This window comes from Dromaius novaehollandiae, chromosome 8, assembly GCF_036370855.1.
Source record: "Dromaius novaehollandiae isolate bDroNov1 chromosome 8, bDroNov1.hap1, whole genome shotgun sequence".
NCBI classification, from domain to species: Eukaryota; Metazoa; Chordata; class Aves; order Casuariiformes; family Dromaiidae; genus Dromaius; species Dromaius novaehollandiae.
Window position 1 is genome coordinate 41390454 of NC_088105.1, and position 25521 is coordinate 41415974.

Sequence of the window (25521 nt, forward strand, 5' to 3'; positions counted from 1 at the left end):
GGGCGGGAACGGGGCCGGGCGGAGGTGGCAGGGACCCCCGCCCGCCTTCGCTCACCGGCGGCCCCCGCGCGGCCACGGCGCCTCGTCGGGGCCGGGGCCGGGCGGCCCCGCCGCGGAGCGCAGCGCGGGCGCGCAGCGGGCGCCGCCCCGCCCCGCCCCGCGCCGCCCCCGCCTCCGCGCCCGGGCACCGCCCCGCGGCGCGCACGGGGGCGGGTCCTGCGCGACGCGGCGCGGCCGGTGGCGAGCCGCGGGCGCGGGCAGCCCTGGCGGCGCCCCCGCAGCCTCCGCGCCCCCGGACCGCGGCGCGGCGGCGCATGGGCGCGCGGTCCCGCCTGCAGCGTGAGTACCGCCGCGGCGGGGGGCGCGGGGCTGCGCGGGGGCCGCCGCGCCTCGGCTCTGGCTCTGGCTCTGGCTCTGGCGCTGGTGCTGCCGCCGCGGCGGGGGCGGGCGGCGGCCGGGACCCCGCGGAGCGGCGCCGCCGGGGCGGAGCGGGCGCGGAGCGGGCGCGGACAAAGGCAGCGGAGCGGTGGGAGCTGTCGTGCCGGGAGCGGCGGCTCCCGCGCCGCTGGGGCCGGGCCCCGGTGCCCCGCCGGGCTGCAGTCCGGCGCGCCCGCATCTCCCGCAGCCTTGGACGCCGCGACCCCTTTTCGGCGTGTTTTCGCCACCCTTCCCTCTAACCTTCCTAAGCACGGCACCAAGCTTGGCCAAGCTCCTGGAAAATTCCGTGCCCTTCCCAGCTTCTGCACCTTGCTCGCGAGCATCGGCGCCTCGGCGGAGCATGCCGAGGCGCGGCCGCGCGGCGCGGGCGGCGGAGCCGGCGCCTTCCAGCCGCCGAGGCGCCCGCGCGGCTTAAACGCCGTCAGCGCCCTTCCGACGCAGCCGGGCTCGCGCGTCGTGACCGCCTGGGAGAAGGATCACGCGTGCTGGAAGTTGGTTGCTCGTAAGTCATTCGGGAGCCGCAGGACAGTAGGTATGAGCTCATCCCTGCTCCTGTCGAGCCTGGAGGGCGCCCCGGCGGCTCTGGCCGGCCGCAGGCGCGGGGCGTCGGGGCCTGCGGCTGCCCGCCGCCGGCCGAGGTGCCACCGTGGGGCGCGGGAGCCAGCGCCGAGCACCCCGGGGGTGGCCGGCTTGGTGGGGGGGTGTCTCCGTGCTGGGCTGGTGAAGGGTTGTGTTAGTGAAAGCGCCACTGAAAGTTTCTGTGTTTTAGGGAGGTAAAAATAATATATATATTGGCTGTTTCTAGTATGCTTATCACTGTGTTTAAATCGCTTTGCTTATGTACGTCTGTGATCTTCAGCTAAAAGCTTGAGCCACGTGCCATTCTTGATTTTTAACCTGAGGTGTTCTGGGTGATTTTGATGTTTAGGGGTAGATGAAATATAACGCATTTTTCTTATTGTTACATGACAAGAGAAGTGACTTAATCTTGTGGATTTTGCTCTTACGCATCAGCTTAGTCTAATACCCGACCGGGAATGTATGCTTGCCATGGCAACCCCTAGAATACATATTACAGCTACTCGTTTGGAAGTAGCAAGAGTTTCTTAAAGAAATATGAACAGCAGGCTAATTTTGGCATCTGTGTAATCATAAATAAATTGTGTATCTTGGAAAACGTGACCTCTTTTTAAAGAATGTTAATGCTGCTGCAGTTCATAAGTACATTTTTATGGGAAGGAAAAGGAATCAGACTTCTGAGAAGGTCATGCATTCTTCTTCTTGTGCAATACCAGTGAAAGAAGGTTTCTTTGTTTTCAAGCAGTCTATACTTTAAAAGCTGTTTTAATTTAGTGATCTTGCAATCAGATATCTTGATGTGTCATGATAGCTTGATGTCCATTTGAACTTTAACCTTTGCGAATGTTTGATGTGGAAAACTGGCTTTCTGTCATGCATACAGTATTTTTTTCTAATATCTCACAGAGGTGGAGCTTTTTTGTGTGGTTTTGTTATACAAATAATATGCATATTTAAAAATGATTTTTATATTAAACCAATTTCTGAGGTTAATCATTAATAACTGTAAATGGTATACAAGATGTTTAACAAGTAAGGAATAGCAGGTGAAAACCAAACGTTTCTTTCTGTGGAGCCTGACTGCAGGCAGCTGCTTGGAAGATGGCAGGAACGGTGTCCGTGGCAATTGCGAGAGCCCATCAGAGGAAGGAGTTACGCGTGCTGATGAGCAAATTCTTCGCTCCTTGGTCCCATATGAATTTATCAACGCTTTTAAATCATTCATTAAAAGCTTGTTAAAGTAGTAGTCGCTTATAAAAGGGATTTTAAAAGAAAGTAGTCCAGTAGTACAGATAATGTCCATTATCTGGTATTTCAAGACAGCAGCGTGTGCATGCCATTAAAGCCAGAAAACTTCAGATTAACACGGAATTAACAGCCCTTGAGGTGTTTTCATCTGTACAAAGTGTTGGCTGTGTGCATTGATCTTAAAACAGGTGCCGGGTGGCAAATACTGCAGTGCACTGAACTTCATCCTAAACCCAGAAAATAGTGATTAACCCACATGTGAAAGTGGGCAGCAGATAGACACTCACCCGCGCCACCGCCTCGCAGAGCTCCCGATGCAGGCGGGCGGCTGGAGGCTGCGCGCGCAGGTGGCTGCGCTCCCCCTCCGGGGGCTGTGGGGCAGACCTGCCACAGGCAGCTCTGTGCCCGGCCGCGCACCTTCCCCACGGCTTTCGCCCTGGCTGACGGGGTCTGCCGAGCGGGTGGGAGGGGGACCGTGAAACGGATGCTGTTTCCCAGGAGTTGTCATTTAGCGTCTGAGGTCAGTGATAGGAGTGGAGGACTGATGATGTGCAGTGAAGGTTGGGTAGTGCTTCAGGAATGGTGAATTTTAGCATGCTAAACATTCAACTAATATGAACCCATATAATGGTGTGACTTACCTGCTTACGTGACGGACTGTCCAGTAGAAGATGACACATTTTCCTTTAGATAAGAGTGTATTAATCCATCCAACCTCCCTAGACACTTTGAAAACAGGATGGCCCATTGTAAGTATTTGGAAGTGCATATTGATAACCGTGTAAAGTGTAATATAGAAAACTGTGCCAGAAATATTCAATGCTGCTTTATAATTCAAACTGATCACCCAGTAGATCTAAGCTGAGCACAGACTAAGCACCCAAATGTTACTTTAAGCCCAATTTAAAGATTTCTTAGAGCCACTATGTGTCTTCAGTTTTCATCTTGCCTCTTTCTAATTTTAGTGTTTTCTGTAGGCTTTAGTTTGCTGGCATGGCAGATTGCATCAAATCTTATGAAAAGTCCTTTAGAACTGCTAGTTTTTTGTCAATTTTTTTTTTCTGGAAATGCAGCAATTTGTTGATAGCAGATAAATCCTAAGTGTTTTAGTGTGCATCTGCGTTGGATAGATATGTGCCTTTCAGCATGAAAAAGGTTATGGAAAAAGTCAAAGGTAGAGATATAATGGTCAGGAAGATTGGATGAAACTTCATATGAGAGAGCTCCTGGTTCCAAGGAGAAGCTGCCATTGGAGGGTCAGCAGTTGTATAGGGAAGTACAAAATTGTGGCAGAAAAGGAGCATAGACTTATTTTCAGCTGTGGAGGTGATCTGGTTTGGTGGAGCAGTTAAAATGTTAAGGGATCAAGTTATGGTGAATAAAGGAGGAAGGGAACCTCAAAGCACAGAACGGCTTTCCTTTATATAAGGAGAAGAACATTTTCCGTCCTTTAGTTAGTACGCTACCCAGAGTGAAATAAATACATAGCTATGAGTGAGTTTAAGCTTATTGGAGGAAAATGCTATTTCTTTCCAAATATTTTGCTAGAAAAAAATGAAAATGGCAGCTAATGCAAAGAAGATTTGAGGAAAGCAAGTTTGTCCTTCTAAAAGCATAGGAGATAGTGGGCAGAAAAATTCTGAATCTGTCTCAGATGGGTGAAGTACGGCAATATAGCTTATTTGGAGCCAATAATCAAATGTGCACAACAGTAGGTGGGACTGCTGTGGGTACAGTGCTTGTTGAGCAAATACTTACGGTTAGGAACCAAATGTACAGCACTTGGGTCGTGGAAATTGACAGTCATTACTATTTTTCCTGTGATGTGCTTAAGATGTAAAGATGTACTTGTGAAATCTTCGGCGCTTAGTTTATCACTGAATTTTCATGCTTGGAAGATATGACGTGGGCTATAAATAGAGCAATCTTACAAGTATAAAATACATTTTTGAAGAGCATTTTGATAGAAATCCATGTGTTCTTGGAAGTTCATGTTGTGTGGCATAATTAGTATTGTAACAGAACGGACTTTATATATCAGCTGATTAAGTGTAATTATCAGTGGTCTAGGCTGCTGACTTCAAGTTGTGTGGTTGATCCTCTTTTCCCCAGGGAGGTGCTGGTGTGAAGTGGACAGTTAAACTGAATTTAGAACTTTGGTTGACTTGGATTATCAGTTGCTGTTTCAAATGATATAAAATTCTGCGCTTTTTTTGGTACCTTTTTCTACTACAGTTGACTTAGAGAAAGTTAGACGAAACGTGACATACCACAAAGTACTCTTAAAGGAACCCCACTGTTACAATAAATGTATAATTTGTTTGTATTACATTAAGAACACGGGGGCCATCATGGTGAGAGGCCATCATCAGTGCTGTCTTTTCCTTTTTCTGTTCGCATTAGTTTGTCTTGAGTAGGTGTTGGGTCTTGGTTGTGGTAGGTGCTGAATAAGCACTAGTAAGAGGTGGGACTTGAAACTCAGGATAACATCTCTGTAGGTGAGAAGAATTATCAGGAGGGAGACTTTAGTGGCTTTTTACAGATGAAGAGCTGAGCTGTAGCTCACAGGTGCTAGTGGAGGAGCTGGGAATCACAGTGGCTGCTGCAGCAGGGTCAGGAGCTCCATCTCCCAAATCACAGGCTGTTGCCTTGTCAAGCTCTTCCCTTATTAAAACCTACCAACCTCTCGTGCTATCTGCTTCTCTCTTGCATCACTTTATTCTCAAACATATATAAAAAAACCATTCAAGTGCCATGTTTCCAAAACCATGTTCCCATCTTTCCTTTGCTGATGCTGTTCTTGGTGTTTGTCGACTGAAGAGCAGGAGCCTTCCAGACAGAGGCCGCTTTTCATCTCCGGTAGACACTTTGCAGGATATTTATGGTGTCTCTCCTCTTCCCCCCCCCCCCCCCCAATATTAATAAAGGGGCAATTTGACAGACTGGAGCAGACCTATGACACCAGGGGATCATGGGCATAGTGGCAGAGGTCTTCCTGAAAGCTGCAGGAGTTGACGGTAAAATCGTCTAGGCTAAGAACGATGGAGTAGGGGAATGCATCATCTCCAGCAGAAAGGTGCCTCCTGTTACGTGGTGGGCAGCTTCAATATCTAATTAGCATAAAATCTGCTTATGATGTTGTTTGAGTGGTGACAAGATCTCTTTGTACCTTGTGTTTAATTTTGCCTCAGGTATTCATACACTGATCAAACTGTATGGTTCATGTGTTACGCATTTCCACTTCTAGGCATACTGAAACTTTAGCTGTTGTTACAATAAAAATTCTTAAATTTTAAAGCCTGAGTACTAAATTGGTAGCTTTCAGCAGTTCTCTAATTATGTGAGGCAGGTTTTTTTTTACTTAACAAATGGTTCTTATTCTTGCCAGCACTTCAGCCTAGTGTTCTAGGACTTGTGGGTGTCAGAGAACAGAACATATTTCTGTGTCTGTGAATATGATCCCACACATTGTCTTAAGTGGGAAAATGTTCACAGCCCTTATATGGAGAGTGATTTTTTCTTAAACCCATCAGTGCTTTCTGCTGCAGTAATAATGCAGTTTCATCTTCCTGGTGACTTGTAGACCGGGTATTGATTATGAACCAGAAATATGAAATGGTCTTTTTTCTTCCTGGCAAAAATATCTTGCAGTATAACCTCCTCTGTCTTGCAAACTATACAAATACTGTTTTTAGAAATGGCTGACATTTTTCAACAGCTACCAGTAGACAGGTGCCAAACTAAGAGATAACTACCTGAGAGCAGCAAGGCTGCTAGGGTTTGTCTTGCGCTGTGTCCCTTCTTCGCCCTTGCCTTGTGATCACACGCTCCCCCTGATGCTCAGCTGTTTTGACATCTGAGCTGTTATAGTCTCTGGACTGTACAGACAACCAAGTGCTGTAAAAGAAGCTAAGATTTCTGTATGTCATGACAAAGTGACACATTGCCCAGAGATATGACATGCTTTTCACTGATACACCAGAAGGTATCTTGCCATGTTCTGCAGTGGGATTTATGAAATAAATGATTTACCAGAGTACCTTGTGATGTTCTGAATGAATGCTGATGAGAGACGGGCTACAGATTTATGAAAATATAAAATAAAGGATGAAGACTTCTTCAGGGTGATGGGAAAGCAGGAGTATGAGGTAGTTCAGCCTTCTCCTTTGAAGGGATTTTATTGGGAAACATTTTTGTATCCCTTTATCCAAAGATAGAACACTCTAGAAAAATTTCCTTTTGTAAAGGGAAGGCTTTTAATGCTCACAATTATATACGGGACAAGGAGGTGTGAGGCTTAATCCATGACAGCTGCTGGCAAAGCCAGAAGTTGAGGTTGGAGGGGTGATGGAGTGTGCCGCACCAGAGCGTGGGGAGGGTACTGCTGTTCATTCATACAGACATTGTTGTCTCATGAATTAAAAAAAAAAAAAAAAAAAAAAAAAAGTTGTAATCCTATATATGAGCAGGAAAATGAATCACTATAGTACAAAAATTTAATTATGATCAATACTAACAACTTTCCAAAGTTTAATCATTTTCTTTAAAGGGCTGCGATTGAGAAAAACTTATTTATTTACACAAATGAATGTTTTCATTCTTAAGATAGTGCTTAAATATTAAAACAAATTGGATCAACGATGCCATCAAAGTCTATGTCATTTGTAGTAACTTCTTGGTAGTGTGGCAGTTAGGTAGATCTGTCTCTGGCTTTATGAAAGGGAGAAGTCATGGGAGTTTCAAGATGAAATTTAATGCTGATATTTTCTAATGATATTTTTTATTGGATACTTAACAGGATAAAGGTGTATGCTAGAAAGGCTAAAATATAGATATATTGTATTTGTAACCATTTATTGATATGGTCGGTAGAACAACATTGTTTGTGGTTTATAAATGTCACCTAGAATAAAGCATTCGATTCAGAGCTATGCCCAGGGTGAAGATAAACTTCATCAGTGTCATGGACTGATGACAGCTAGGACTTCCATCTGATGTGCCATTTTATGTAATTTTAGAGTAAATCTCAGTTAATACATATGTTTTGGTAAGATTTTTTTAATGCCATAAAATGCACTTTTCTTTGTATTTTTGTTCTGTGGTTGCATGTGATGCTGCAGTTTTTATAAGTAGTGAGAGATTTCTTCCTAGTAAAGCCATATTTCAGGATTCCTACAGGAGTATATGTGAAAGAGGTTGTACTAAAAAATGAACACAAACTCTTGCCTGTGCTAGCATGTGAGCTTTAAAAATCTGTGCACAGAAACCCTTTTAAAGTAAATATTTCTGTGCATATTCTAAGGCTAACTGGTGCCTGTATTTCTGTTCTGCTAGGGAAAGGCACTCTGCTTAATGGAGTGTCATTAACACTCTGCTGCTGAATGATTATTTCCATTTATAATAGCAACAATATGTTAACTTCCACAAGTTAAAAGTTAAGATCATGAAACTGCCAGTCAGAGCAAAAGGGCTGCTGGCATTCTTTAATCATTGCTGCTATTTTTATGTGGACAGATTTAACATAAATAGGTGTGATACAAAGTGTCATAGCATATTTAGTCCTTGTCCAAGACATCTTTGTTTTGGAAAGTACCTCTTTGAATTGCTTGGTTATTTTTATACATAATCCATGGGGAGGGGAAAAAACAACTCATTGTATAATTTGCTTCCTTTTTTCCCCATTTTTTTCCTTCAATTTAACTGAGTTTGTGTGAAATACAATAATGAAAATAGCTTCCAATAGATTTAACTGATTATCCTGCTCGTAAGCTGCATGTTTAGTGGAATAACTTAAACAGCTACTTAATTTATGGCAAATCCAAAGCACATGGAGATGAGTAGGATTACATTGGTCATAGTTGGTTCTGGATCTGGTCCATGGCTGTCCTTAGAAACATTAAGAGGTCTACATCCTTTATTCACCATATGGTACTTTAACATATACCTAAAGGTTCTTTATTCCCCTATACAGTGGTGTTTTGTTTTGTTTTTACTTCTCAGTATTGGGTATTGTTTCTTAGTAAACAGACGCTTCTATGATCACCTTCTTTCTCAACTCTGATGCCACATCTGTCCCTCTATTGCCCCAAGCACTAGTTTACTCCAGGGAATAAACTTAGGACAAGAGTAAGGAGGCATGGTATTTCATATTTCTCAAGAGTCTCATTTCTTGCAGCTCCTGCAATTGGTGTAGCATCCGTAAATTTTGTTAAAGCAGAAAAAACTCTCCTGTGTTGGCTGTCAGATGAGACTGAGATTAGATAAGTCTTAATTACTCTTGCTAAATTTGACTCGGACTAGTCACACTAAACTCTTTATAATTAGTTACAGGCTTACTTATGGAGCAACTGAGAGGTAGAATTAATGTACTTTATTATCAGAAAACAGTTTCTGATAATAATAAAACAAATGCTGGTCAGCAATTTGTTATCCCATCCTGTGTGCATTTTCATTGACCCACCAGGCTGAGAGTCACCAACTGTGAAAGGCATCATTTCTGGAAAAGCTTCCAAGTAATTTCTTAAGCATATCTTTTTATAACCCAAATTCTCTTAATGTGTATCACTTCTGTGTTTTTACATCATTAAGATCACAATAGCTTTAAAATATTTTATCCATATCCTTTAATGTTGCTTTACTATTGTCAAGCACTGGCTTTACTGTTATCAAAATCCTTGGCCTCCAAACAGCCTAGCTTCACGAAGGCATCATCAAAACTTTCCCAGGACCCAATTCTAACACATCTTTAGGGCCCTCTCGAGGCCTTTTGGACTCCACGAATTAAGACATCTTCAGGCCTCTTGCCCTCTCCTCAGTTAACTGAGACGAAGAGCCCCAGTGCCTGCCTCCACGAGGACCCTCGCCAGCACCGCGGGCTCCCTGCGTGGCCACGAGCTCACAGGCAGCACCGCCTGGGTCAGGCGGAGCAGCTTGGAGGAGGCAGGGAGAGGATTTGTCTCTAGGGCTCCGTAGTTGTAATTGGTAACGCTGATGGCATCTTCCACCGAGTGAGATGTGGGGAGGCATGAGCGGGCCAGAGGTGCCAAGCTGCTTCGCACCAGGGCTGTTGCCCGCTGTGGGCCTGCCTGGGCACTGGGGCCGTGTTTGCAGGACCTCTTGCTTGTCCTCGTGCTGGCCCGAGCCTGAGGTGGGCTCTCTGTGTAGGGACCCTCTCTTCCAGGCAGCGTGTCCCAGTCCTGCGCGTGCCTGAGCGCCTGCTGTGCCCATTCTTGTGCTCCACTGCGGTGGGTTGGCACCTCCCACACACTGTAAACGGGCTCCTGCCAGGTTTGTCGGAAACCCATGTTCTTGCATTGGAGATGGTGGAGTCCCTACCCATGCTGCCCGTGCTGCTCGTGATTTGGCATATATCTATCAACTCATACCCAAACTCATCTCTTGTAAACTGGAATGTCCTGACCAGCTTACCCATTCTTCATTGAGAAGCTGCTCCACACCTCTGACCATCCTTTTCTCCTTATTTGGGGCATTTTAATATATTCTTCCCTTTTATTTCAATGAGGGGACCATTTTGCATAGGTCTGGGAAACCTTACAAAAAACAAAGTTGTGTCCCTTCTGAAATACGTGGCGTTTTTCTAGTCCATTAGCCAGAATACACTGACTTTGGCAGCCTGGAGGGAACAGCATGAAAAAGACACAACAAGTATTAACAGAAATATAAGCATAACAGAATATAATGAGTATAATGAGTTTGTTCTTGATAATAAATGCTACCCTAAAATACAATACCCTTTAAGAGAAATGTTCATAGTTCACAAGAAGAAAAAAAGAGATCATTATCTTTCTAATGAACTAAAAAGTCAGAATATTAAATTATCTACAGAAACTGCCTCTTATCCATCCTCTTTCTCCATCTATTTTACAATAGAGAACTTTGCCTTCTTCTTTCTTTGGGGTTAGGAAAAAGCACTTTAGCATTAAGTACAAAGCCTGTTATTTCCCTTTGTCTCTGAAACAAAATTTATATGTCTGTGTGCACATACATATAAAAGCATTAAAAAGTTGAATTCCCACTAATCATAGAGATTGCTCCATTATAATTTTCCATTCTCATAATAGTAGCAGACATGGAAACTTTCAAGCAGCAAGTAAAATGCTAAGCATGAAGGAGCTGTATGACTTTTCAAAGACCTTCAGCACTTGGTGGTAACAGGGCTTAATTTTTACCTCCTGTTGGTTCTCAGTTCCCTCTGAAGGACGCGTAGTGGAGTGATTTGTCCTGGAACAGATTAAACTGTATGTCGGGTGAGCACATCACGTTTCATGTGATCATGTATGTTCAGAAGATGTTTGGATATTTGTTCTTATTTGGCAGTAGGCAATGAGTGAAGTTAATGACTCCATGAAGCAATATGAACACATCACATTAAAGAAATCTTAGAGCTGCATGTTTTTTTCTGTATGGTCAGAAAAGAATTAGTGCTCCCTGTTATCATATTACAGGAAAGAAGGGCAAACTACATGTATGCTGGTGGTCTTGGGGACTGTGTTCAGTGGATAATTCCTTCAGACTCCCTGCAAAAGGGAGAAGTTGCATCTAAATACTGTGTATCCTAATGACCCTATTGAGTCAGGTTTTCATGAGAGCTTAGTTGCCATTACAAGATTTTTAATAAGCAGCTTGATTTTTTTATCATTTATTTATTTTAAGTCCTTAGTGCTCAGAGCCTGCTATTGAAACCAATATTGCTATTGCTGTTCCTGGCGTTTTGCAGTTGAAGTGATATCTCAATTTATCTCTTTGTCAGTCTCACTTTTGAAATGCCACCCCAGCAAACTCTCGCGTGTAGACATCTACAGCAGCCCCTCAGTTCATGTACCATCCTTGAGTGCTGCACATTTCATAATAGCTTGTCTCTGTTAATATACTTAAGCAGTGTATTTCTTCTTCTTCTTATACCGTACTAGCCTATTAACCTTGAAATACTGATCATCTCTGACTGCTGAAACCTTTCTGTGGAGATCAAAAGTGCAATGATTGTCTGGTATAACCAACTGTGCTTTCTCCTCACACTGCCAGTGTGGGTTTCGTGCCAAGTGCTGGGCTGGATATTCAAAATAGCGTCTGCAAACTTCCCTGTGGCAACGAGCTGCCCTAGCGGGATCTGATCGTAGCTGAGAACGATGCTCCCTGATCCGACAGTCAGGATTTCCGCATCTGGCAGGGCCCATCCCTTGTGTGGAGTTACTGACCTCGTGCCTTAGGTGTGACCGTGGTGAACACTGAAGAGCGAGGTGCTTTACCTATGAAAGAGCTGAAAGGGTCGTTATTGGCTCTTTGGGAAGCTGCATAGTGGGTTTTGGGTTTTTTTTCCAATTATACTCAGATTTTTTGGAAAAATTGCATAATTTTTTTCAAAGAAGGCATAGTTTGGAGGTAGAGATAATATTTTTTTTCTAAGATCAGGTAGCACAGATGGAAAAATAGACCTTTTCAGGCATACAGGAACTTTTCAGATCTGCTGTTTTCCATCTCTTCAGTCTTGCAAAGAAGTTTCCACGTCAGTCAAACTTCAGGTCCTGAACGGAATTTTTCCAGTTCTGAATTGCTTACCTGAACAAACATTTTCTTCTTGAGAAGACGACTAGGGAAAAAACACAGTTCTCCTTCTATGATACAAGTTTCTGATATTCTGTCATTCTGAAGTATTCTCACACTTCTAAAAGAGAAGAAATGTATTTCATAGGGAAAATCTGCTTTCAGAGGCTTTGAATAGTGTTCAGTGAATAAAACTGTTCTTTGAAGAATGATGAGAAAACAGGTGAAAATAGTTGTTCATAAAGTATCATCCATTATGTGTACTGAAAGAGCTGTTGTGTGAAAAAATTAGTGTCAGGCCACCTGATTAAAGAAGGTTTAATGAAAATGCAGAGCAAAACTGTATTAATGCACGAACAGCGTGAATTCTGTGATATTCCAACTTGTGTCAGCTTGATTTCACAAGTTTTACAGTGATCTCTTAACATAGACTTTTCATGTGCAGAAATGCAGAATGTTATTTTACATTTTTTATGTATAATACCTGTTGCTATCTACTAGAAACACGTATCTTAGTTCTGTAATGCTTTTAGTGCTTAATACATTTCATTTTCATTGTGTGACCCTTAGAGTTTTAAACTCCTGGTTCAGCATTAATGGGCAAACCAGATTTGCTGTAAGAACTTTTAATCACTTATTTTCCTACTTTTGTTTTGATCTCATTTCAATCAACTCTGCTCCAAGAAAACAAAAAGACTGAAAACTTTTTTTGCTGTGACTTCCAAGACACTCTCTCCATTATTTGGTGACCATTGATTGAGGACTACAAAGCTATAGCTGTCAGCAGAAACCAGCCAAAAGACTGTAGTGTGAAAGAGTTTGGTGGAACTTTGACAGTTTACGCAGAGCTAATATTTTTACAAGTGAGTGTTAGTAACCTCCCTTTCTATCAAGTGACTTTGTATCCCACACTTCAGGTTTATGGAGCAAATTGCAAAAATAGATTGATAGGCTCTTTCCAAGCAGTAGTCAAAATGACAAACTACAAATTTCGTTGGCCATCCTGGTTTCCAGATTGTAATGCAAAAGGCTTTTAAAATTTGTTAACTTTATTCAAAAGGTGGGTGAACTTTCTATAAATTTTAGGAGGTCAAAGTGGAATTCCATTTGCTGACGCTTAATGCTTATTGCAGATGTTACAACGAATGTGCTGCATTTCAAGGCTTTATGCAGACAGGAACAGAGTACTTGGAAATTGTCTGGTAGAAAAAACTATTAATATTAAGGAACCTTCTCTCATTTTTAACCGTGAACTGTAATTTACTATGATTATTTGTTTCTTAATAAATTGTGGGTTGCTCATCTAAACATCAAAACACATTAAGCTTTGTTCTGATGCCTGTTATACAGACTAATTTAATTCATCTTTGGAAAGGAGTTTATGACCAGATGCATGAGATTTGACTCAAAGATGTCTCACAGCTTGTTCTTACTGTCTGGATGTACCCAGAAGGTCAGACTCTGCTCGTTTGTATCATCACAATTTAATTGAAGTCAACAGAGCTCCGTAGGTATAAATGAAAGTATACTTAGCCAAGCGTATACTCATTAGGTATCAAAGCAGTATGGGAAGGCATTTTAAGGTATTAAATATCAAGTAAATGTGGGTAAATAGGATTTTTTTTTAAAGTAACTTACAGAAGACTGAAAAGAAAGATGAGGTTGATACAGTTTTGTTTTCTTAAATATAGTCTAAAACAGTTGGCAAAATCTGGTTTAATGAAAGACACCATGAAAGCTCCTATTGAAGCCAATATGAAATCTGCCACTGATGCTAGTTGAAATATAAATCTTAGCTTTAGTGCCAGATAATTTCATAATTATTGCTTTCAAAAGACAATGTGTTTGTTAATGCTCTTCTTGCTGTGGATTTTGTGCTGTGACATAAATGCTCCTTCAAGCTCTAAATGGTAACTTCTGTTCCTTGCTTCACACTAATGATGATTTAGTTGCTTACATAAAAATTGTAACTGGAGAGAGAGTGAATATATCCAGTTTCCAAGATAATATGAAACATGCTATTAAGCAATAATCTAACATGGTACAAAAAGATTATTTTTTAAAAATTGTGTTTCAAATTAAACTGTCAGCTCCGTGAAAATTTATTGTTTAATTTAAAAAGATACACAAAAATAAGATGCTTCTGAGACGCTAACAAACTTCCTTACATACGTAATACAATGCACATGCAGCTTTACACTTCCTGCTAAAAGCACTTGAATGACTTGACTGCTAGTCCATAGCGAAAGCCATCTATCAGTGCTTGTCTTACAAAAGCTTACAAAATTTCATCTGGAGTGGCTGTTATTTAGCTAATGGAATTAAAATAGTCATTTACATTGAAATAGAATTAAAATACAGAGTAGTGACTACTGACACTATTTAACTGGGGATATTAATTACACAAATGCTTATTAATTAGTGAATGAAAAAAGCTTATTAGCAAGCTACGTCATGACATTGTTCTGGAGAAGAATGTGTTTTGCTAATAAAATTACTTTGAGAGCAAAGACAGTCTATAGCTAAACATAATTTAAGGTAATTCTCTCACATTTTTGTCTGTTGTTTTCCTCTTTTCTTACTTATCTCTCCAAATTGCAATAGGACAAATTCTGCTTTGACTTATGTTGATGCTAAATGAGTGGTAATTCTGTGTGTGTGCCTGAGAACAGACATCTGTCCTGCGTGAGCTTGGGCATGGACAGAGCAGGGCCCAGCTCTGCGGGAAGGCTGCACCCGTGCCTGTGCCTGGCTCACCTGGCAGGGCGCCCCGCCACCGGTTGCTCCTGCTTTGCTTGAGAAACCGGAGTGTGCGTTTGCTCTTGTCTCCGCAGATGCTCTGTGTGTTCAGTGCTAGCACAGGCCTTCTCTGCCCATTCCGCTCTTTCGCATGTGTTTGACACGGTGACGTTTTGTTCACGACTGTGAAGGGGGCAGAGCTGCTGGTATGAGCTGGCCCCCAGACCGCAACAGGCGACAGCTCCTCTCCCACCCCCTGGGACTTAGCATCACTACTGCGTGCCTGGGGCAACCAGACCCCAGGTAGGCATGTGTGTGTGAGATGGGAGAGAAGGCTGAAATGCCAGGTTTGAGGCCAGCAGTGTTCTCGCAAGATGTGTGTGCTTCAGCTTGACACTGTTAGAGGAGTTGCTTTGGTTTCACATCCAGTCTACAAAAATATCCCATGCTAGTATCTGCATTGCCTCCTTCTCAGGGGAGAAAATAGAGCTGAAGGATGTGGCGCTGCATCCTCACAAGTTCTCCTACACACAGCAAACATGAGCCAAGCAGTGACAGAATGAGGCAGGAACTTTAGTGTTTATGTTGTAAAACAACTTATAAACACAATCCCTTTAAAAAGAAAGGAGTGCAAAGAAAGAAATCCAGATCTTTTGAAATATCGGTATTGATTTTTGTAATTGATTTCCTGGAGCAGCACTTTTAGTTAAGTTTGTGATATTTTGGTATCACATATAATTGTATTTGTCCAAGATTAGCAAAAGCCATACTTATTTGTAGTAGTGTAAGAGTTCTGTGACAATGTATATGTGATGAAGTGTGATGGACAGCCAGCTTCAGCCATGGTTTATATTATACCTCATTAATGGAATTATACGGGGGGGCTCAGTTAAGCTGGTGAAATAGCTTCCACAGACTCTGTATTGCATGGGCATATTATTGACTATATTTTATACTTACATTTTGTACTGAGCCTTGCTGGATTCATTGCATTGAAGGACTGTGATGTCTCGCATTTACCTTTCCCTTTTACTAGTGTAAATCCGATTATTTCTTTGGAGTTACTACTTAATTGCAGCTGTGTAATCCATGACAAAGTCAGGCGTATGAGAATACGTTGTCAGCAAAAAGGAATTTCTCTTACTATTTACAGGCAACCCTCTAGGCACACAGAACACAGTGAGTCCATCCTGGTTTCCTTGATGGTACTGTAGATTGGGAATCTCTCACTGAAAATCATGCACAAAACCAAACCGAATTTTCTGCTTTAATGAAAAAGCCATTGAGGATTCAAGTCTCCTCTTGGCCGACCACGTAGTGCCGGTGCCAGGATCCATCAGAGGGCTGGGTTCTGCCAAGGGGCTGAGCATGCAGCAGAAAGGTGCCGCAGACCTTTAGAGCCCCCTCTTTGTTTACTTTAGCAAGCTTGGTATCTTGCACATGGTTACAAGCTTGTAACACATCTCGCAGAAGTTCTGGATTTATGTAGGCACGTGAGTGACCCAGCAATAAAGAGAGAATCTCCAGATGTTCAATCTGAGCTAGTGTCCGTAGCAGTGCCTGTAATGTGTGGGCAGGGGCATGAATACAGTGGCCTAAAGCATTGTAAAGCCTAGGTGATCAAGAGCCATTTAAGGCAGTGAGATGTGCTATGTGAACAATTCATAGGCGACTCTCTGATCACTGACTCCTGTCATGTTTTTATTAACCCTGTGCAGTATGTTAATATAAGAGAAAGAATGTCTTTCGGTTTGTTATTACTATATCTCATTTGGGTTTTTCTGTTTTGTTTTTGCAAGTGCGTATGATATCTCGATTCTTAAAGCACACAAAAGAAGTCCTGAGTAACTTAATTCTTTTCCTAAAACCATTGAAGAAAAATTAGGAATTATGAGTGACTTCGTGCATGAACACAAACGAATCTGATCCAAAGGTTTGCTGAGATCATTAAAACTTGCATTAACTTACAGGAGATTTGAATCAGGCTGCTGATACTTATTCATTTAGCACAGCTTTATCGGAATTTTTGTTATGTTCCTAAGCTGCACAGAAGTTAAATACAATTTTTTAACAAAACCTGTATTTGTACTTGAAATAGCAATGCATAATGTAGTAAAAGTAAAAAAATACTGGTGAGAGATCATTCTGAAATGCCTTTCACTGTTTAAAAAAACCCCTGTTCTGCAGAGTGTCATGGTCAGTTTCTTCTGTTAATATTTCAGCTGTGGACACAAATGGTTGTTTGAAAACAGCAGTTAGAACACCTTGGTGTGATTAAATTAAGCACTCTTACGGGAAACTCAGAGTGGTTTGCAAATTGTGTGTGGAGAAGGGAAGGTTGTGTTTTCTTAACCAGCACTAGATTATATTGATCTTCAGTAAAATTGACTGTTTAAAAAAAAAAAAAAAAAGTGCACTCTTCCTGGAAAGGCAACAAAGCAGAAGGACAGATAACCAAAGAGGCAGGACAGGTCTGCCAGGACATGTTCCTGTTGAGCATCCTTTCATGTAGGCAGGAGTTGCACCCTGTCGTGCCTGAAAACAGTTTCTGCCCCAGTCATGATACACAAAGTACTCACCCACTGTCTTTGCATTAGGTTTGCATAGATTAGCTTGTTCGCTAATGCTTACTGTTATAGAAGAGATCTAAAAGCTTCATAATTGGATTTTTGTGATCTTTAAATAACCACAGTTCTTTTATGCACAAAATAAAGAACCGTATTATTTGACAGTGCTGACCAGAACTGATCAAAGTAGAGATGCAGACCAATTAAATGTAGATAGTAAAATGTCTTCAAGCATTGCACCAGAGCACATTGCTGCTCAGGTGCCATGTACTCAGTCATGGCATTCCTATAGCTCATTTCTGAGTGCAGCTTCAAAAATGAATTTACTTGGCTGCTGCTGTTTAGCATACAGGCTCACAAGTTTTGTCAGTATACTTAGCTCAGTATACCTAGACTTTCACAGAGGAAAAAATACTCAGAGATCTTTAGGGATATTAAAATAAAGATATTTTCAGCCATCCTCTTGAACTACAAAGTTGCAAGCTGTGCTTTCTGTGAGTTCAGCAGCAGCAAGACAGGTACTGGAGTAATGTATTCATTATGGGTCCAAAAATGATTTTGCTGTCTTATGAGTAGCTCCCTTCTGTGTCCAAGTGGTCTGTGAGAATGAGCAGAGGTCTACAAAATATGGTGGCCTTCTTGCCGTTGTGCAAAAAAGGAGAACCATTTGCTCATTACATCCACAGAGGATAAAGCAACAATTATGAGACTCAAATTGTAGCAAGGAAAACTAAGCAAGTTAGGCATTAGTAAAAATGTCTTTGGTAAAGGCAGAAAATCACTGGAGTATATTGCCTTGTGAGTTCGCAAATACCCCATCACCAGAGGTCTTCATGAATAGGAAGTGTATCTTTTTTGGTGAGGTGGCATAGGTATACTTCCTCCTGTGTTAGGACATGCAGTGGGCTACAGGACACCTTTTTGCTCCTGTTTTTTTTATGGTCTGTGAATGTCAGTTGGGCTTTTCCCATTCTCCTTGCAGAACATGATTGACAAATCCATATTGTAGAGGTTGGGAGTAATAAGGCATTACAAAGGCATTCCCTGTCCTGACGACAAATGTGCTGGAATCTAGCTAACAGTGCGGGAGTGCAGCATTTTATTTTATTTTACTGCAGTGTGTTTGTAGCAGCTCTGCATCAATAATAATTGACTGGTGCTGCTGTGTCAGGTAAAACTGTGAAAGAGTTTTCATTAGGATTGCTTGTTTTCTTAACTTGTAACCTGAAATACGCACTTTTGGAAATGATTTCTTCTGTGGTATGCCTGAAGGTGAATTTGTTTTGTTTCAGTAAAGTATCTTCAAGTTATTTTTATTATCATGAGAGGGAAAAGCATTGTAACTATATCTTTTGCTAAAAGATTTGCAGCAACAGCATCTGAAATGTATTGGTCAGGATATTAGCTCTAATAAAATGGTTCCACTGGTCCTGGTTTAGCTGTGCTCAGTCTCACAGCCTGAGGTTCTCTCTCTGAAACTTCAAAGTCAACGTATAAACTATTTTTTGTGTTTTTTTTTTTTTTTTTGAAGGAAAAATGTAAAATGAAAAAGGCTTGAAAGCAGTTGACATTTATCAGCCAAACAGAAGTAACATTAGAGTTAATTTTAGCACTGTATACTCTAATTAGACTCTTACAGTATGACCGACACTGTGTTACGGAATTAGAGGCAACAGTTTTGGGATATCTTGTAACGTTGCCTTACCTACCAAAAGACTATTCTGGGAAAAGCAAAGTAAGTATATGCCAAATTTGCCATTATGAAGCATGGTCTTAATTAAAACATACACAAGTTGAAAAGTCTTAATTTCAGACAGGTAAAAGTTCATATATATTAAAGTTTGCTCACATAATTTCAGTGTATGGCATCTTTAGAAGCTGAAAATTCTAAGCAACCATTTATATTGAAATACTTTGATTAGACACTGTCCATATGAATAGGAGTGAGCTGTGATACCCTTTCTCAGTTTGGGTAGTTCCTGAGTATAAAACCATGCTTGAAAAATAGGCGTCTACTCAACTGCATACATTAACCTAATGTGTCCTAGCAGTTGCTCTTCCTCCTTTGGAGTGAGAAGTGTTGGTCCTCTGCATGAGACAACAAATGCTTATGGCTTGGTGGCCATAAGCCTGTCTCCATAAGGTGACCTGTCTCTGTCTTTTGATTTCCCTACTAATTATGAGCCAAATTGTTCACTGATGATTTGAGCCAGTTCCCTCTTCAGGCCTAATAGGAGCCCAGACACTTACCAAGGTTCATGCTGCTCTAATTTGCAGCTTCATTTCATCTTGGATAGTGCCGAGATCAACTAGAGTCTGGTTCCCAGAGCAGTGGAGACTGATAGATGGGGGAGTAAGTTACTTATGAAAATGATTAAATAAAAGTGGCAGATCTGGGCCAAGGGAGCAGGCATTATGACGTGGTTTTTCTTTTTCCATTTGGACAAATACTAATTTTAAAATTTACATCATCCATGATGTCATCACTAATGCCTGTTGAGCTCTTAGAGTCCTCCAGTGTGTGTACCCTTAGCTAGCTATTTGGTTGTTTTTACTGTGCAAATAAAACTATATTGTGATTTCTTCAGAAACACTGACAAAAATAACATTAGTTTAGACATCAGTGGCATTTAGGAAGACAAGGGACCTCGCCTTGATATTTCACTATAGGTTACAGCAGCATTAAAACATGAAGTCAACACTGGAGCCCGAATTCAGCTATATGCCCTGTTCAGCTTCCTGCGAAATGTGTTCAGAGTGATTTGGAAAGGTAACTGCTGGGCTGGTTGGTTTGTTAATGTTTCTGATCCATGTCCATGCTCAAGGTGGGCAGTGTCTGTTCTTGTTCCTCTTTGAAGAAAAGAAAGCTAGGAAAAACTGGCATGTTGACTGGAAAAAACTGTCAGCTGTTGTGGAATAAAGCCATGAAGTGACAGTTTTCGTCATGACTACGTTGTTGAGCCGTCATATCCATTTCCTTGACCTTTTATTTCTACCTTCTTTAACAGCGAAGTGCTTTGAGCCATGAGAAACCCTATAGTTGTGAGAAAATCCTTGAAGCTTTGTCAATCAGTCGTAATAGATGATAGCTATATCTTTTCAGTATTTTTAAATATTGTATTCATTTCTTGATTAGTGACTTAGGGCTGTATTCCAGGGTCCTTAACCCTCATACATCCTCATTTATCTAATTTTTTAGACTAGCACTCCTGTCCATGTTATCTGAGTTGATTGTGTAGAAGCCTAAGACATGCTTTTGAAAACATGTCTTAAGCTCTGATATCAGTCAGAGCTTATTTGAAAACTGAGTGCAATGACTAAATACTTCAGAAATCTGAGCCTGTATGTCTTTGGCAGTAGTTTATTTCCTTTGGACTCCTGTTGGCATTAGCAGGTGCTTTCCAGGACAATCGTTTTGGATGCTTTCCTTCAGTTGGAAGCTTTCTGGCGCAGTTAGAGTAGCAAGCGCTTTCGGATCAGGAAAAAGGGAACGAGTTTTGCAGTAGAGGTCTCAAGCTCAGCCTTTCATTGTGGGAATGGTGAGTGTAGACTTTTGTACTGACCTTCCCAGGGAAGGTTGTGCCATAAGGTTGCATCTCAAATGTAGTTTGCATGAAATGATGCTTGTGTAAAATTCCATGACAGGATTAGCAGGTCTGACATGCAGGGGTGATGAGGATCAGGACCGTCATTTGTGCGGAAGCCTCCATTTTGGCCAAACCAATGGTAATTAAATGGGATATCTTGCATGTGAAAATCCCAAGCCTCTATGCAGTGAAGCTCTGCCGCTGGAAGCTATGGCAGACTCACACTTTTACACAGTGGGCACTGGGCAGTGGGATGTGTCTTTGCCAGTACCAATTTTTGAAAGGTCTCTGCAATCTGTCAAAAGTGAAAGCATATTACTTGAATTTTGTCCGACATCCTTCCCAGATTGTCCCATCTACCTTTAATCAATATGCCAGCCAAACTCTGCAATTTGAAGAGCCCTGGACTTCTCAGAGATTTCTGAAAGTGAGAAAAATATCAGGCCTGTTTTGCGTTTTTATTACGCCAGATATAAGATCCACCTGTCCTAAATGGCTGCCTCTGTTTAGTGTAAGTTAAGCTTATGTTCTTTTGCACTTGATAGTTGAGTGATAAACTTTTACTAGCCCTTTTAAATGGATGATGCTGCAAGGGTGAGATTTACTGCAAGGCTGGTCATTTTACACATTCTGATGCCTTTCATCCTAAAATGACTGTTCTACCCTCTACTGCAGCATCCCACCAGTCCTCGTCTCCCAAGGAGCGTCCGGGCCCTCAGCACATCCTCCGTGTGGCTCGGAGCAGGATGGGCACTTTGCAGCTGGCTGATAAGCTGTGCCGTCGCTGCTGGCTGCAGCAAGCCGGGCCTGGGCTGCTGGGCACCTTGCCGGTGGGCATCCTGCCCTCCTGCTGGACCTGGGGGGAGTGGTAGTACGGGATTTTCTCCTCGGCTTTCTAATCCTTAAAATTTTACTCAGGTGACATTTTTACCCTGATAAGATTCTCCTGAAAGCTGAAGTTAGCTTCTCTGGGTAGGACTCAGCAGTAGAGTAGAAAAGAAAAAAGTGAGCCAAATTAGCAGTATAACATTTAAACACACTTTAAATGTCTGCTTGTGGACTAACACAGTTTACTACTGGAATGAAAGTATCCGTAGCAATCTTTGTAATGGATTTCGTATGAACTTTAACAATTGGCTCCTGTAAAGCATTTGAACAATTTTAAAAGTAAGCTTCAGCTATTGTAAATTTCTCTGAAAGGCTTTGGTTTTGATGATTTTACAACACTAGTTTTTAAAAATACTATCCTCCACTGTTTCCTTAGAAGGAAAGGATGCAACTTTCTTGTAGGAAAAGTGAAATTGCCATAAACAGCAGGTTATCAAATCTTTGGAGTAACTGTTCTTAATTTCACCTGTTAAACCAATAGCAGGTGTGCAAAACAATTAAACTTCCTATTTACACATACAGGATTTATTTTAGGTAAGGAATCTCTAAGAAAAAAGCTGGAGATGTTCAGTATCTCCTCTGGCTCTATGAAAGAAAACTACATATAGTTAAAGAATTATAGAAGGGAGGACATTAAAAACTGTGTTCTTTATCCTTCTGGACAAAAAGCATATTAAAAGGGAAACTGTTCTTTAGGAGCATGGCTGCAATAATCAGCCTGGGGATGATATTTAAGCTTCCTTGAATGTTCCTATTCACTCTTCTCTCAAGCTAAGTGGATGTGTCTTATCTGCCATATAGTGACATTTAATGAAAAACCTATAGCCCTGTTTTACACATCTGAGCATTCTTCACTGCTTTTAATTGACTTATCCAACATCTAGCGTGACTTGATGGACTTGGATGGCTTTCCTTTAGTCCTTGTCTTTTGAATGTTTCTTTTCCTGCTAATGTTTCTCATTTGAGGTTTAATCTTTTGGAGCTTTACTCAGAAGAAATTAGCTTCTGCAAGAACTGAGCTGTGGAAAACTGATATTTGCATCTTACCCTAATTCCGCAGAACACTGCTGGTGTGACTGCTGCTGTGGAGTGTGGCTCTCCTTTATATCCCTGGGCAGTCTGGCTCACCAGAGCAGCCTCTTCCTCTGGAAGATGCATCAGTTGCAGAGAATGCAGATACAGGGGCTGATGGTTTTACTCTTATTTTATATTCTGTTTTTATTCCAGATGTTATAACCCACCCTTTGCTTACACTGTGCAGAGCAGTTCTGTGTGGTTTGTAGTCCTTTCTTGTAGCTATATGGCCTCTCATGTGTACCTGAGCTATTCTGAACCTAGCAGAGAGAGATTTCTGATCTTCAGTTGTAGTGACCTGGTAGGTTCCACAGGTCTCCAGGATTGCCGCCTCCATCTCTAAAATCCTAATTCCTTTAGTCGCTGTGTCTTAGCTTTTGTCTATTGAATAGACAGAAGAGCCTTTTACTACCGATCTTCTCTTTCCCACTTCAATTGCATATAATTTTTGATCAGGTCCCTCTACAGACTTTCTTGTTGATAAGATAAAGATTGATTTTTTTTTTTAACTAGAAAGCTTATTTTCCAGTCCCTTGATTAGTCTCCTTTCACTTCTCTGAACTTCATTCATTTTTTTCAATGCTTTTCTTTAACTGTGGACATGACAGTTGTGCCCACTGCTGCTTACACTGGGTACAGCAGAGCTAATAGAACCTCTCTATTCCAGTACAACCTTCCATATTTAGGTATCTCAGGGTTGCAGTGGTTCTTTTTACCACAGTGTTGCACTGGGGTTTTCTGTAATTCTAACTAGTAGTCCGCAAGGATTTTTCAAGACTCGCTGCTTCCCATGCTAGAGGCCTTTACTCTGCAAGGTTAGGTTGCATACTGGTATTTTTCCTCCCGCTGAGAGGACATTTGACCACACTGTCACATGCACTGTTTGCCTGTTCCCTCCTGTTCCTAAGAGAACAATCACCTGTTCTCTTAATTATTTTAAACTCAGCCATTATTTAATTCATTTGCACAGTAATTTTTTCATGTCGTCTTAAACGTCATTGGTGAAGACCTGAAGTAACAAAAGGTTAAAGGCTGGGACCTGGGTTAAAAACACAGTCCTCCTGTGGTGATTCTCCATTTAGAGGGCTCTTTTTGATTTTGAATTTTTGTTTGTGCGTTTCAAGTCTATTTACTGTAATATATTGATTTTTATTATGTTCTGATTGCTCAGTCAGAAGTGGTACTCTAGTAAATCAAATGCCTGTTGAATTCTGTTGCATCAACACTGGTACCCTTATTGACTGAATCTTTAATCTTATCAAAAAAAAATCATTAGGCTAGTTTGTCATTGTATTTTTCATGAACATGCATATTGGCATTAATTTTAGTAAACTGTTTTAATTCTTTATAAAGCGTGTTGTTTTCATTACATTGTGCAGGATCAGTGTCAGGTTGATAGGCATGCAGTTATTCAGATTATCCCATTTTCCCTATTAAATGTTTGATACAGCAGCTGCCTGGCCCAGTCTGTTCTCATTACCAAAGACCTACTGTATGTTACGAAAATGATCATTATAATGATGCCAGTGACCAGCTCATTGATAGTTGTAGAGCAGAAGTGAAAGACTCCAGATACATGTCCAGAGATAAAATCTCTGAGGATATTGCCATTAGAAAAGGAGTACAAGGCTGAAGATAAGGCAGAAATGTGCAAAGATTTCCCTGCTCTACCCTGTTGGTTCATATTGAAATAAACCCAGAGGTTTGTGTAAATTCTTAATGGCCTATAGAGCTGTCAGAATATTCACTGTTCTAGTAAGTGATCAGTTTATTGTACTTTTAAATTTCTTTCTAACATATTGACAGTGAGCATCAGGACAGCTGTTTGGCCTGAGCACTTTTTGAATCCTATTTGGAAAGCAAGTTAAATTTTGCTAGAGGTGGAAAATGCATGTATCCCAGTGTGCACTCATGGCCAGAATGTCTTTTGGCAGAGGTGCTGGAAACTGGTCCAGACTTGAGCTGTCTGCTCACACGCTGCATAGTCATCATTCATTGCTACAACTTAAATTTCACTGCAGAAGGTTGCTTTTCTTAGAGTGATTTAACACACCACAGATCGCTTGCAATATATACATATGAGCAATAGAAGGGGACAGTATCTCATGGGAACATATAAAAAATGTAATTTTATTTATAAATTCAGACTGCCACTGTCATTCTGCTTGCAAGAAAAGTAATTCATCAGAACTCAGCAGTAAAGGAAGGGATAATAGTTATTGAACTACCATTTGATTATTAATATTTTAATATTTGTCAGGAAAATATATTAACATTTTTCTGAAAATGCACTGTTGTGTAATAAACTGGCTTTTTTTGGCTGGCCTTGTACTGCAGGGAATTTGCACTTTCTCAGTTGTTTACGGGTCTCCTTTCTTATCTACCAAGCCTCTGAGCTCCGTGGCAGGAATCCCTCAGCCCTGTGCCCGTGTCACCCGCTTAGCAAGTGCAGGGATGTGGAGGTCTTCCCGCTTGCAGCGGCGCAGTGTGCTTCAGAGCTGCCTGATGGGTTTAGATGATGCGTCTGTAGAGCCTTCCACTCTGCAGAAAGGCATTGCCAGCTCTGAATGCTGCTGTGAGAGTTTCAACGTGCCTTGTAGCAGCTGTGCAAAAGTTACCTGGCAGGTTGTGCGGGCCGGCGGCTGGCGATGCAGTGCCCCATTAGAGCCGTGGGGGCGGAAAGACTGGAAGTGCTTTGCCTGTGCCCTCAGCTTGCCAGAGGCCATGCCTCTTACCATGGTGCCCATCTGATAAATGGGATGCCTTCAGATTATCTGCTGCTTAACAGAATTTTTGTGGCAGAGTGCACCACTAAAACTGGCAAAAGCTGGCAGGACAGG

General features: G+C 41.7%; 1 protein-coding gene across 3 annotated transcripts in view; it reads left to right on the forward strand.

Moving 5' to 3' along the window:
• The first annotated feature begins 202 nt into the window (after positions 1–202).
• The window catches only part of LRRC7 (leucine rich repeat containing 7), a 191303-nt gene continuing 165984 nt past the window's right edge, over positions 203–25521 (forward strand). For all 3 annotated transcript variants that reach the window (XM_064516351.1, XM_064516352.1, XM_064516353.1), the window contains exon 1: positions 203–339. In XM_064516351.1, the coding sequence (XP_064372421.1) occupies positions 315–339 (25 nt within the window). In that variant the 5' untranslated portion in view covers positions 203–314. The remainder of the gene's footprint in view (positions 340–25521) is intronic.